At 39.9% G+C, this 12,500-nt stretch overlaps 1 protein-coding gene across 2 annotated transcripts in view; it reads left to right on the top strand.

Moving 5' to 3' along the window:
• Positions 1-2,318: 2,318 nt before the first annotated feature.
• Positions 2,319-12,500, top strand: part of Usp12-46 (Ubiquitin-specific protease 12/46) — a 13,631-nt gene continuing 3,449 nt past the window's right edge. The window contains exons 1-8 of one of the 2 annotated variants that reach the window (XM_043036347.2): positions 2,319-2,472; positions 8,898-8,978; positions 9,145-9,361; positions 9,681-9,761; positions 10,603-10,781; positions 10,888-11,043; positions 11,541-11,678; positions 11,950-12,093. In XM_043036347.2, the coding sequence (XP_042892281.1) occupies positions 2,470-2,472; positions 8,898-8,978; positions 9,145-9,361; positions 9,681-9,761; positions 10,603-10,781; positions 10,888-11,043; positions 11,541-11,678; positions 11,950-12,093 (999 nt within the window). In that variant the 5' untranslated portion in view covers positions 2,319-2,469. Of the gene's footprint in view, positions 2,473-4,454; positions 4,602-8,897; positions 8,979-9,144; positions 9,362-9,680; positions 9,762-10,602; positions 10,782-10,887; positions 11,044-11,540; positions 11,679-11,949; positions 12,094-12,500 lie in introns of those variants that run through there. The other variant, XM_043036348.2, reaches the window with a different exon arrangement.

Genomic DNA, 12,500 nt, shown 5'->3' with positions numbered 1-12,500 from the left:
ACATGTCTTTTTGAGATCATGCATCCCATACTTTCTTGTAATTAAGCCTTTCTAACATTTCTGATGCTATATAGGGTAATTATTCACCCACAAATTATCGGGGTTCGAGGGGTAGAGGCCCATGGATTTAACCAATTCACGCCGGGGCCGTTCCGGCTTTGCATGGTCGCAATACCGGGGTTCTCGAACGCATAAGCCTAACGCCTCGAGATTCTCGGACACACAAGCCGCGAGCCTGGGCTGCCCGCTCGCTCTACCTGAGCGCGCGGCTTCCCCTCATAGCTCGTCCCAGGCATCTGACGCGAAAACCACAATACGTGTCATCACGTCAACCGGCTCCAATGGGTTAAGCGGGGTGTATACTGTGCAGGATTTCATAGCCTATTTCAAACATTAGATAGGAATCCTTTCATATTATATTTCAGCTCGTTTTACACATTCTTTATACCCTCCCCTGCTGAGTTTGAACACATGAATCAATGATTTACAGTGGAAAACTGTTCTCCAGCAAAGACAGAAACCAGATATGACATGTATGACCTCCCTGGTACTTTAACATTAAACAAGGTCCTCTTGCCAAGTGTGTGTAGATTTATCAGCCTTTGGCAGTGGCAAAGCAGAATGGCTATGGTGTCCTACTATGAACAATTATAATTCTAAGTTGACACACACACTGCTAGTGTGCACTTGTTAAAAATTCCTTAATTAGCTATAAGTTCTAAGTCCTCCAAAGACCAATGCCAATTTTATGAACACTCGCAAGCAATGAATTTCTTGGCAATGTCAAGCCTGATTCCACAAATGGTTTTACAACAAATTTACTTGTACAATGAGTAATGGCAGAAAAAGCTAAGTGTGAAGTTGCCATAATTTTCATACTGACAGGCAGATATGTTGATGTCCAAGAAATTTCTCAAAATGCAAAAACTTTGATTGAAATACTGCCCCAATAGACAAACCTATACCAACACACGCCACCAAGGTGTCCACACACTTGAAATATTGCATCTCAAAATTAATTATTGCAAAGCATGTCAAATCCAGTGAGGATTCCTCCCACCATGATCAACTATTACCAGGCCTAGCTAAGGGAACCGATTCATTTATGTGATAATTATAACAATGGAGAGGTAGTTTAACAGCTTAAAAATTTTGGTTTGTCTAGAAACACAAACCATGAAGAGATGGAGAGTTAAAGTAATATCCTGAAAAAACAACATAGTTAACAAAAAAAACATAACGAACAACATCTTGATTCAGTTTGCTGAGCTTCCCTGCCTTCAGTGCACCGAGCTTGTGAACCACCTTGAGGATTTGCCATCAAGCAAGTTCTATCTTGCCAAGTCCAGGCTTGTAGGCCTATATCAAAGTGGCGAAAATGAGGGCACGAGATTGCAGGACTAGAATGTTTGGGCACATACAGTCCTGGGGTTCAAGATATCAAAACCTTCCCATTGCAACTAAAATATAATTAATTCTGCAACCCAATTCCAAATTTCTGAACAGAATTTTCTGACTTAGGATCTAAATTACATCTTAAAAGACACGGCACTCCAGCTCTTGCCTCGACTCCTCACAGCCTCCCTCCCGTTCCCTTCCTTGTGTGAACGGCCACTGGTAACGAATATTTTCTGAAAAATACATTAAAACCAATTGACAGTAAAATGGTTCTGCCTACAAGTGTGATGGAGATTTAGGCAAATCAACTTTGACAAAACTTGGGCGAAATCCCAGGCTCTCGGAAGCACGTGCGTCTGGATCCCTCGTAACAACACAGATTTACTATAATCCATATTGGCCTTCGCATGTTATCCGGTCACAAACCTTTGTCTTCTAGTAATTTCTAATGCTGTAACTGTCATGGAATCTTTCGACAGAACACGGTTCAGCTTTGAAATGTGGTGCACGAAAACATCAACAAAGCCGCATTCATCTCTTTCAAACCCCAAATTTTCGATAAAAAACATTATTTCGGCCCAGAAATCACTTCGGCACTTAACACTATACTCTTCCTACGTCTCGTCCTGATTCCCACTCCAAAATTACGAAACGTGAAGGAGGAGAAAAGAGTGAAAATAGCAAGGCGACTCCGCCATCAACAAACACTCACACGCTGAAACGTGAAAGAAGGATCCTCCTGGCGGCCGAGCCGATAACTACTCACACTACTACAAGCGCAACGAAAATCCACTATTTGTTTATTATTATTTAATCAAATCTAAGTCAAATATATTGCTTCGATATTCTTTTATAATAATAAAGTTCTGATAGTTATATGAATAAAAAAATCATTTGTTATTTTTGTTGAGTCTCGCTGTGTGGATCCGCGCCTTGGCAGACGTTGACGCCCGAGGTAAACCATCCAGCTGATCTTCGCAGGAAAGAAACAGATATTTCGTCCGAAAGCATTTCCTCCCTGTTCTCAAAGACGAAAATCCGACCAATCTGGATCTCCTCGGATATTGCAAGATGGTGAGTACGCGCGTGCAGTCGGCGAGGTTTGTAAAAGCGGAAGTGGCGATAAATGGGAGCGAACGGGAAGGGCCGACCCTCGCCCTCCTGTCACTCAGCCTCCCGAGTAAACAAGCAATCAAGAAGTAAACAATAACAGAAGATGCCGTGCAAACAAGTGCAACCGTGACTCGCAAATCCCATTACGTGTCGCCAGGCCTTTAGCGGCGCTAGAAACATACTAGTAACGCTGTGTCCGCCCGGGGAGATGTACACTGACATTATTTCGTCCAAGTGCTTACAATTCGATTGATTTTATTGCACTAAAAAGAAAAAAAGAATATTTCTGTTGCCGATGTATATTAACTTGGTTAGGAGTTTATCCATTGATGGTGGGGACATATACATTCCACTGTTTTTTTTGTTTTTTTTTTGGTTATGCATAAGTGTTTTCAAGTACTCAGTCACCAAGTCAATTAGTAGACCTACCAAACTTTACTTGTTGACTCTTATGACTATTATGAAAATAAAGATTAATTCCTCATTATAGTTCCTGTCCAAATTAATTTTGTTTGATTGCTAGTGATGTCCATTAACCCTTTCCCGACGGGGCACGGTGATAAGTGAAAACCTCTACGCCAGGCCATTTCAGTATTGCATTGGAAACGTCACACTGGCATGACGCCCTGGCATCGAGAATTTAGCTGTGTCACACGGGTGTGAAGCACCGTCGTCATAGGGTTAACCAATGAAATTATTATACAAATAGCTGAAGATTCTCACAATTGACATAACCTCTTGAGAGCTGGATGGCAGGGGACCTGTCTGGGGTTGTTGGTTAGATGTGGAGATATTACATCCCTGGAGGGGGTGGGTGGGAGTGGGAGTGGGAGGGGGTGGGCCCCAGCAAAGTAGGGTCCTAGGTGGTGCAATACCCAAGAATGCATAATTTATGCATGAAATTAATTCACACTGAATATTTGCAGATTTCACCTCCAATTTTCGTAGGATAGTCCATACCCTCCCTGCGAATAGGATCTAGTTGTTGTTGATCAATAGCATGCACTATAAATGTGTGCTAGATATCACAAGAAATCAATGAATTCTAATTTCAGGGGTTTTATAATGCACTCCTTTTGTAGAAAATTACTGTTTTTTGTTGATATAATTATTACTATTGTTGTTATTACTATTTTTTTTTATCATAATAATATAAATGACAGTAGTAATAGCAATGGAAATGAAATCCAGTTTCACAGAAAATCAAGGATCAAGCAAGCAGGTGAGGTCAGGCAAGGTCAGACAGGCTTTGTAAACCACCAGTGCCACCCACTGCTGCCATCATTTGTAAGCCACCTGCTGGCACTAGTTGTACAGCATCTGATGCCCTGTTGTGGGTCGATGGTTAAAAGACAGACGTTCACGTGCCATGGTCTTTATTGTGGACTCTGCTTAATACAGGTTCTGGCCGTCAGGCCGGAATTTAGAGCTGTTCGCTCTGGTCTGTCTGTCTGACCTCTCTGTCCTGATCTGTTTGTCTGCCTCTGTGTGATCCTTACATGTCCTTAAGTACAAATCTTTAGTCACTTTCTTTGCCTCGGGCCTTCCGTTAACAAACACAGCTGCTGAGAGAAACTAGTGTTCCGAGGCAGAAACGAACACAGGAGACAGGAAACGTCAGGTCAAAACACACTGCCATCGATATTTCATTAAATTCAGTAGACATACATGATCAATGTCACATAATATCAATACCAGTGCCTTACATCGCTCGCACTGGTGGTTTACAGGCTTACTAATTAACTCCTTGGCAACTTAGTGCTTGCAGAACAATCTGTTTGTAAAAAGCAACAACAATAATAATAAAAGATAGTGCATATATACATGCACTTCAAGTATCAACACATTACTGCTTATTTATCCATTCCTACATATATTATTTTAGAGATTGCTCAGGATGGGGCAGGACACAGGTACAGGGAAATTGACAGTCCTGTCTTAATACTTGAATACAAATGAGGATCTGATAGTGTTATTGTTGAGAAAAATCCCCAAGTGAGATCATTGCTGATAAAGATATACCACTCATTTTGAACACCTCTCCTTATCAGTGATCTTACACAGCTGAGGGAATAGTCGTGTGCAGCATGGTAATTATAGACCAGTTTTTTGTATTTTCTGTTGTACATATTGGTATTAGCCTTTTATATAACAGTTATAAATACCTGTGGAAAGGCAGAGTCAATGATGGCATCATTACCAGGTAGTAGGATATGGTGGCATTTTTAAAAGACAATGTATTGGGTAGAAGTTGCTGATTAGACTCAAGAATACATTTTTAGAACATAGGTTAGCTATGTGAAATCCTCTCTTCTACCCCCCATGCTATTTCTTTCCTCTTCCACTTTCTCCTACTCTTTCTATTTCTTTCTCCCTCATATTCACATCCTCCCCCTCCTCCTCCTCCCCCTCTCCCCTTCTCCTCCTACTCCCCCTCTCCCCCTCTCCTCCTCCTCCTCCTCCTCCTCCTCCTCCTCCTCCTCCTCCTCCTCCTCCTCCTCCTCCTCCTTCTCCTCTTCCTCCTCCTCCTCCCCTCTCTTCCTCCTCCTCCTCTCTCTCTCCTCCTCCTCTCTCCTCCTCCTCCTCCTCTCTCTCTCTCCTCCTCCTCTCTCCTCCTCCTCCTCCTCCTCCTCCTCCTCCTCCTCCTCCTCTCCTCCTCCTCCTCCTCCTCCTCCTCCTCCCTCTCCCCTCTCCTCCTCCTCCCCCCCCTCCTCCTCCTCCTCCCCTCCTCCTCCTCCCCCCTCTCCTCCTCCCCATCTTTTCTTCCTCCTCCTCTCCTCTTCCTCCCCATTCTCCTCCTCCTCCCCCCTCTCCTCCTCCTCCCCCCTCTCCTCCTCCTCCCCCCTCTCCTCCTCCTCTCCTCCTCCTCCCTATTCTCCTCCTCCTCCCCCTTCTCCTCCTCATATACCCCCTTCTCCTCCTCCTCCCTCTCCTTAATGATAAGAGAGATAAAGAATGTTCTGTGATAAAATTGGATTTACAAGACTATATAGTATTGTAATTGTTTAATTATTTAAGCATTCTATATTTGCTTCAGGGATGATATTTTGAAGTATTAGAGGGTGAATATTATTGTTATACATTGATTTCAGGAAGTTTATTGTCAAATTTAATACCAAATTCTAAGAAGGCTATTGGTTATTATGTAAAATGAAGGTAAATCTTGAAATGACAGCTGCAGAAATGTAGAGGAAAGTCAATGAATTAGTGATTAACTTCTTCTTGTGGGCCACTTTCGCCTGGGCTGGGCAACCTAAGACTTACAGTGTGATATTTGAGATTATTTGTGATAAACTAGCAAATTGATGTTATCATTTAGTACAATGGGTCAGTTACAGAACTGAAGGAGTAACTAGCTTGTCAACAAAACAAAAAATGCAGGGCAAAAGGTCGCCAACCCAGCGAAAATGGCCTGTGGTAGAAGAGTTAACCCATTCGCACTGGTTGACATCCTATCATGAGGTCAAAAAATATCCCTGGATCTGGGTGATGTCCAGAGATGTTGTGTATTTTCTCACCGAGTTCCGGGAGGGGCAGTGTGATGTGCTGAAACGTCAGCAATAGGTTGCTATATTGTTCTCAAATATAATCACTTTACATAAATTCTTAGACTCTGTTACTTTAAGTGTTTGAGTGTCATGAAATGAGATATAACGTAAAAAAAAATGATGTCACAGAAAACTATGTGATATTAATGACATCATGTTAATTTCTGCTTCTTAATCGATTGAATAAAAAGATTTGAATCAAAAAACTATTCTAAAATCAAATGTGTTTGACCAAAAAATAAAATAAAGTAAAAAATTACTAATGCTATACTACTTCTAATTTGTTGATTACCCGTGATATCACGTCATGTCATGTCATGTCACGAGGTACATGTACATACTTATATGTACGTTTATGATTAATCATATTATTATTCTTCTCGTTTTGGTGAAAAAAAAGTATAAAACATGTTTTTTGATGCCCCACTAAGAGATTGCTTCCACTTTCCTTTAGTATTTTCACATAGGAATGAAGAATATAGGTAAAATTCAATAAAATAAAACTAAAAAAGCATTACTGTAACGACAAAAGTAACTCGTTTGATCATGGCAAAATTTTTACGTGACTTTACATTGTAGATGCATTCATGAAAACCATAAGAATAGGGTGGATGAGAAACTCTTGAGAGGAACAGTGCAGCCCCGCGCAGCGAGAAAATACCCCGGCACGAAGTGTTGCGCACTTGTTATCTTAACAGTGGAAGTGGTAGGCGAAAAAACGTCCCGATGTGAATGGGTTAAGAACACATAAAACAACACTATTTGATATAGAAAATAAAGTAAGCCCATACATGATAATAAAAAATACGCCCACCTTTTGTCCTTGTGACAGAAGGGTACAAAGTCAAGAGGTATGCAGCACAAATGTTAGTATTTATATACCAAATTTGTTTTACTGTCAGTTAAAGCAGGGCACCTCACCATGCCAAGAGGTATCATGCTAGAGAAATCATTCATTGATCTGAAAATTGTACTATAATATGGTTACACCAATAATTACAGACAGTACTAGGATTCATGCTTCAGCAAATTTTGTATGCAACCCATTTGATTAAGCAGGTATATCCCTAAATTATGCTCCTGGGGCTAGATATAAGAAACAAATATCATATGATTTCCTCAGTGTTTCACTACTTGTGCTAAGCAAATTGTTCACTCTCTAAATGGAGAAAGTATTGATATAGTAAATGTTTTCTATGGGAAAATTCTGTGCGTGACCCAGTAATAAGTGTGTTTTCAAATATTTCCACTGACTGCATGGTCAATGGCCAACCTCAGTTTCTTGTGGATTTCATTAGTAGTCCATTGCAGATGGGTGTCATGACATACACAACACATGAGTTTTGGACCCAACCATGGGCATCATAATGTACATGACAATAGTTGTCACAGCATTTTTGACATTGGGTGAAAGTGGATAGTGGATCCCTGTTTTTTTATTTTTTACTATTACTGTACTATGAGTAATAATTCTGTTTAGTTACTGATGAACATTACAGTTATGATTACTATAATGGTCTTAACCCATTAGCAGCGGATGGCATGATTTGCTGCAAAGTCAGAGTTAGTCATAGACGTGGATGGCACAGTGCCAGACAACGTAAACCAACCATCCTACTGCACAAATATTTGATTAAAACTGCGACCAATGGGTTAATTTCAGTAAAATAGGTTTTGTTTAGAATCCCAAATAGAGATGGCACCACTCTCTCCTAGCACCTGTAGGAAAGAATGGCAACCATTCATGATCTCTAGCAAGCACTATCTTCAGATGCCGATATCTTGCTCTAAATTACCAGCAATGTAGGATGTGCAGGCAGAGTGAGAAGAGGAAGGTGACCCAAACAGTGTCCAGCTTCTATAATGTGCCCCTGTGCCAGTCTGGCTACCTTTGCTGTGGCACTCGCAGTCCTAACACACATTTCCTGCCTTTTCCCATCTCTTCATAGAATCCTGATTCTGGATGGTTATTTCTTCTGTAATTTGTTGTATGAAAGTATGTGAATACAAAGAAAATAAAGTTGATTTTTGTCCTCCCATAAAACGGCAATGCTTCCATCACATTGAGTATAAAGAACATAATGAGTTGATATGGACCCTATACGGCATGTTATACTACTGCAACATTGATAATGCCAGTCATATGGCACATATAAGTCTCCCAATACAGTAAGAGACAAAATAAGACAAACACAAATATGGCTCTAGTATTATAGTGAGTGTATGGAAAGAGAGTGCAAAAGTCATGTGAAATTTCCCTCTCTCTGTGTGGCATCTGGGGTACCACACAGATGGCACTACTGCCCATCTGCAATGAGTTTATTCTCTAAATTGGGATGGACCCTAGTATATCACTTTGTTTTTTCAGTGACAGAAGTACAGATAATCCATACATCAGTACAAATTCTTCCTAGCATCTTTGATTAAGAATGATTAATTTTGTGAATAAAACAATTTCAGATTGAAGCATTCATGTTGATTTTTAAGTGATTGTATGACCTTTTAGGGATTTTTTTGTTTTGATAGAAATATCTGTGATTGAATCATTATTTGGTAATGATAGACATGAGATATGTTTATACAAGCTAGAATAATAAGGAATTGTTCAGAGAGCACTTATGCACACCCCAGCATCTGAACCTAGATTTAAAGTGCACGTATATATGCACACAGGAATCGGCAGATTAAGAAAAGATACAAATCATAAATATCTAGCAAATTACAGGACTTTACAGTAGTTTGCATATTTGTTAGATAGCAAGCATTAGAAAAATGAGCTATTGGATGGTGAACCATATTATAGAAACTTTAGTGAATTTTTTTGTTATCTCATTCCAGGGCGCTAATGCCTCACAGCTGGAGAAGGAGATCGGGGCAGGCCAATTCCCTCCTAATGAACACTACATAGGCCTTGTAAATGTAAGTACCTCCAAATATTAGATATGAATAACATTTTAACTGTATGAAAATTGTGTAGAGCAGAAGTAGATACTTGGGAAGAATGTACAAATTCTCTGTTGGTACATCTACAAAGTTTATAATGTTTCAGTAGTAGATAATTGATGACATGCCTTCTTCCTTCCAGTTTGGCAACACATGCTACATCAACTCCGTACTACAAGCACTCTATTTTTGTAAGCCGTTTCGGGAAAAGATCCTGGAATACAAAGCCAAGAACAAGCGGACGAAGGAGACCCTCCTGGCCTGCCTGGCCGACCTCTTCTACAACATCGCCACACAGAAGAAGAAGGTTGGGAGCATAGCACCAAAGAAGTTCATTGCCAGATTCCGAAAAGAGAATGGTGAGTGCTAATGCAGCAGCATTTATCTTGTTTGCAGGAGTCTTTTTTTGTGTTGACTGTCATGGAGGTATTCTATTTGCTGATCTGTATTAGAATTAGAATTCATTTCACAGTCACTAAAACTACTGTGCTATATTAAACTGTACAAGTTAGATATGTAACAGTAATTGTTGAGCTCTGATTGTTGAATTTATCAGATAAGACACAAAAATAATGGATAACAATTGTCTATAATTCCTTCTCTGGCCATTGCTTGCATACCTTGAATGAGTCAAATATTTTCATATTAATCTTTTTTTTTCTCTCTCTCTTTCAACAGTTAAATTTGATAACTACATGCAGCAGGATGCCCATGAGTTCTTTGTGCAGCTCATAGACAGTATCAATGAGACCATCATGGGTGAGAAACATTCTTTTATCATCAAAGAACTCATTTAAAATCTCATTGGCTCTTGATCATGCAGATCATGGAACTTTTTATCTTATCATTTGTGGGAAATATTCCATTTTCTCATTGGTTGGTGGTGTAATGATCATTCCTTATAGGCTGACTGTTGAAAGCCTTTTTTATTAATAGCTTGTCCAGATGGTTGTTCATGAGGGTTTGTGGGCTTGTGTCAGACTAAAAACATCAAGTGCTTGATTAACCCATCCCCGACGGGGGAATTCTAGCCTTGAATGTCCAAATGCCGGGGCGTTCGAATTATTAGGCCTAAATCAATTGAATGGCGTGTACCGCGCATTCAAAAGCCCAGTTGCCATGGGGCCAGCAGGCCATTAGGCCGGCCATTCTTTTAGGCCCACCTAAGATTTTCGAACGCCCCGGCATTTGGACATTCAAGGCTAGAATTCCCCCGTCGGGAATGGGTTAAGAAACCATTGAAACCTCTTTGTAATGGTGGTCAGGTCTTTATTAGCAGCAACCCCAGGTTGGTTTTAATACATGTAATGTAACCTCTGAAATTTTGATGTATTAATGTTTTGAACTTATTGTATTGATTCCTACAGTGATAGTTTAATTTCAACAATAGGAAAAAAGCAGGACGAAAGTGATCCGACCCAGTAAAAAGTTATTGTTGTGGAAGGGTTAATGTGAAACATTTTATTGTTTATTGATAATAGTGGTGCAGTAATTTAATCAAGATTATGTAATAATTTCTGCTAGGGAACTACTGATACACAGTTTCCAATGTCATAGTCCTTGGATAGTGTATATTACACATGACTTTTATCATTCCCAGAGAAACAACAAGCAGGTCGGAACAGACAGCAAGGCGTGGAGAGCGACCAACAGGGAGGTGTAGGGGGGCAGCAGGACAGCGGGGGAGGGGGGAATAACCAGCAGCAGGACAACACATGGGTCCACGAGATCTTTCAGGCAGTCGTCACCAGGGAACTCAAGTGCCTAAACTGCGAAGCTGTAAGTCCAACTTTCTAGAATTATTTCTTTTGCTGTTTATTAGACCTCTTCAGGAAGCATTGCTTATCCAGGAGCATAATATACCTCATTGTTTACATCCTTTCAGGTACGTAGTACTGATGAGGTGTTAAACAACCTATCGGTTGAGGTGCATCAAAACACCAGCATCACACACTGTCTGCGATGTTTCTTTTCCACGGAGACCATCAGTGCAGAGAACAAAGTACAGTGTGAGAATTGCTGCTCCCTCCAAGAACACCAGGTAAGTATGCAGAAGTTGTGGCAGGACATGAGCACTCTCTTAAGCTGTCTCTTTTGTCCATGCGTGGTTTGTTTTATCAACACAATACTTTTTTAATACTTTTTTTTATATTTTATTATCATGGACTAATAACTGTTGTTATAAATGTACATATTACCAGTGGCATCTCCATCATGCTAATTGGTCATATTTTTAATGCACTAAAAGTGTTTTCTAGTGTTTAGATTTTTTTTTTTTTTTTATATAATTTTTTTGATAATTTTTATTAGTTTAAGGTTTATAGATATTAGAAATTGACTGGCAATGGCAACTAGATATGGGCTCACATTGGCTTGCCTCTAATGAGATTGATAGTTTCAAATCTTAATGAGTTCAATCCATATGCTCAATAAAGCTCCTTATTTTCAGAAATATGTTTATCAGACCTAAGCATACACACACTTGTTTCAAAAGACTGATAGCCCTACTAGACTTAACAGGAACATGTCTTTCCACAGAAACGCACAAGGGTAAAGAAACTACCAACGATTCTAGTCCTTCACCTAAAGAGATTCCAGTTCTTAGGGCAGTACAACCGCACTCTCAAACTCTCGCACAGAGTAGTGTTCCCGTTGGAGCTCAGGGTGTTTGATACGGTGAGTGGTAGGTTGGTTCTGTGGCAGGTCTTTATTTCCTTTATTAGTTTGTTTCCATCCAAAGAGGAGATTTTGTTCAACAGTCTTTATTTATTTATTCATATTGAATAAGGTTACAATATTGTAAGTTTACAAGTAGATGCTGCACACTAAAAGTCATGCAAAAGTACTCCTTAGCTTTTTCTTTATGTTCAGCTAATCATGTCTTGTCTTTGTGATCATCTTCATGCAGATAAAATCAATCTGTTCTCATACATTCATGTTCTTCCAGAGTTCAGATGCTGTGAATCCAGATCGAATGTATGACCTTGCAGCTGTTGTTGTCCACTGTGGAACGGGCATCAACAGAGGGCATTACATCGCTATTGTCAAGTCACACAGATTCTGGTTACTCTTCGATGATGATGCAGTTGATGTAAGTAGCACTTGTTTGAGTCTGCAGTGAAGGTCATCCATTTCAAGTAAAAAGAACCTATAACTCCTTCATAGTAGGCTAGAGGATACAATGCCACAGTCAGAGGTTGGCTTATTTCTGACAGATTCAGATTTAAGGGAAACTGTTTTCCCTTATGATAATAGTCTGTAAGGATAAGGAAGTCTGCTTGGGTGCCCACACATGCTCTCTGGAAAATTATTTCCCATCCAGACACTTTCATAGATGCCCACAAAGCAGCAAAATTGAATATTGTCTTCAGTATTTGAAATAGTTTTGATATTAATAATTATTATAATAAAGAAAATTATAGTGATAATAATAATACTGGAAATGGCTACTTTTGTGGGGACAAAAAGGTGTAGGGCCATATACTGGGCCATATCTCT

The sequence above is a fragment of the Penaeus japonicus genome, unplaced genomic scaffold (genome assembly GCF_977035675.1).
Source record: "Penaeus japonicus unplaced genomic scaffold, GWHDUDI00000001_assembly GWHDUDI00000007, whole genome shotgun sequence".
NCBI lineage: Eukaryota > Metazoa > Arthropoda > Malacostraca > Decapoda > Penaeidae > Penaeus > Penaeus japonicus.
The sequence above is the reverse complement of the archived record's forward strand: the minus strand, read 5'-3'. Positions and strand labels throughout refer to the sequence as shown.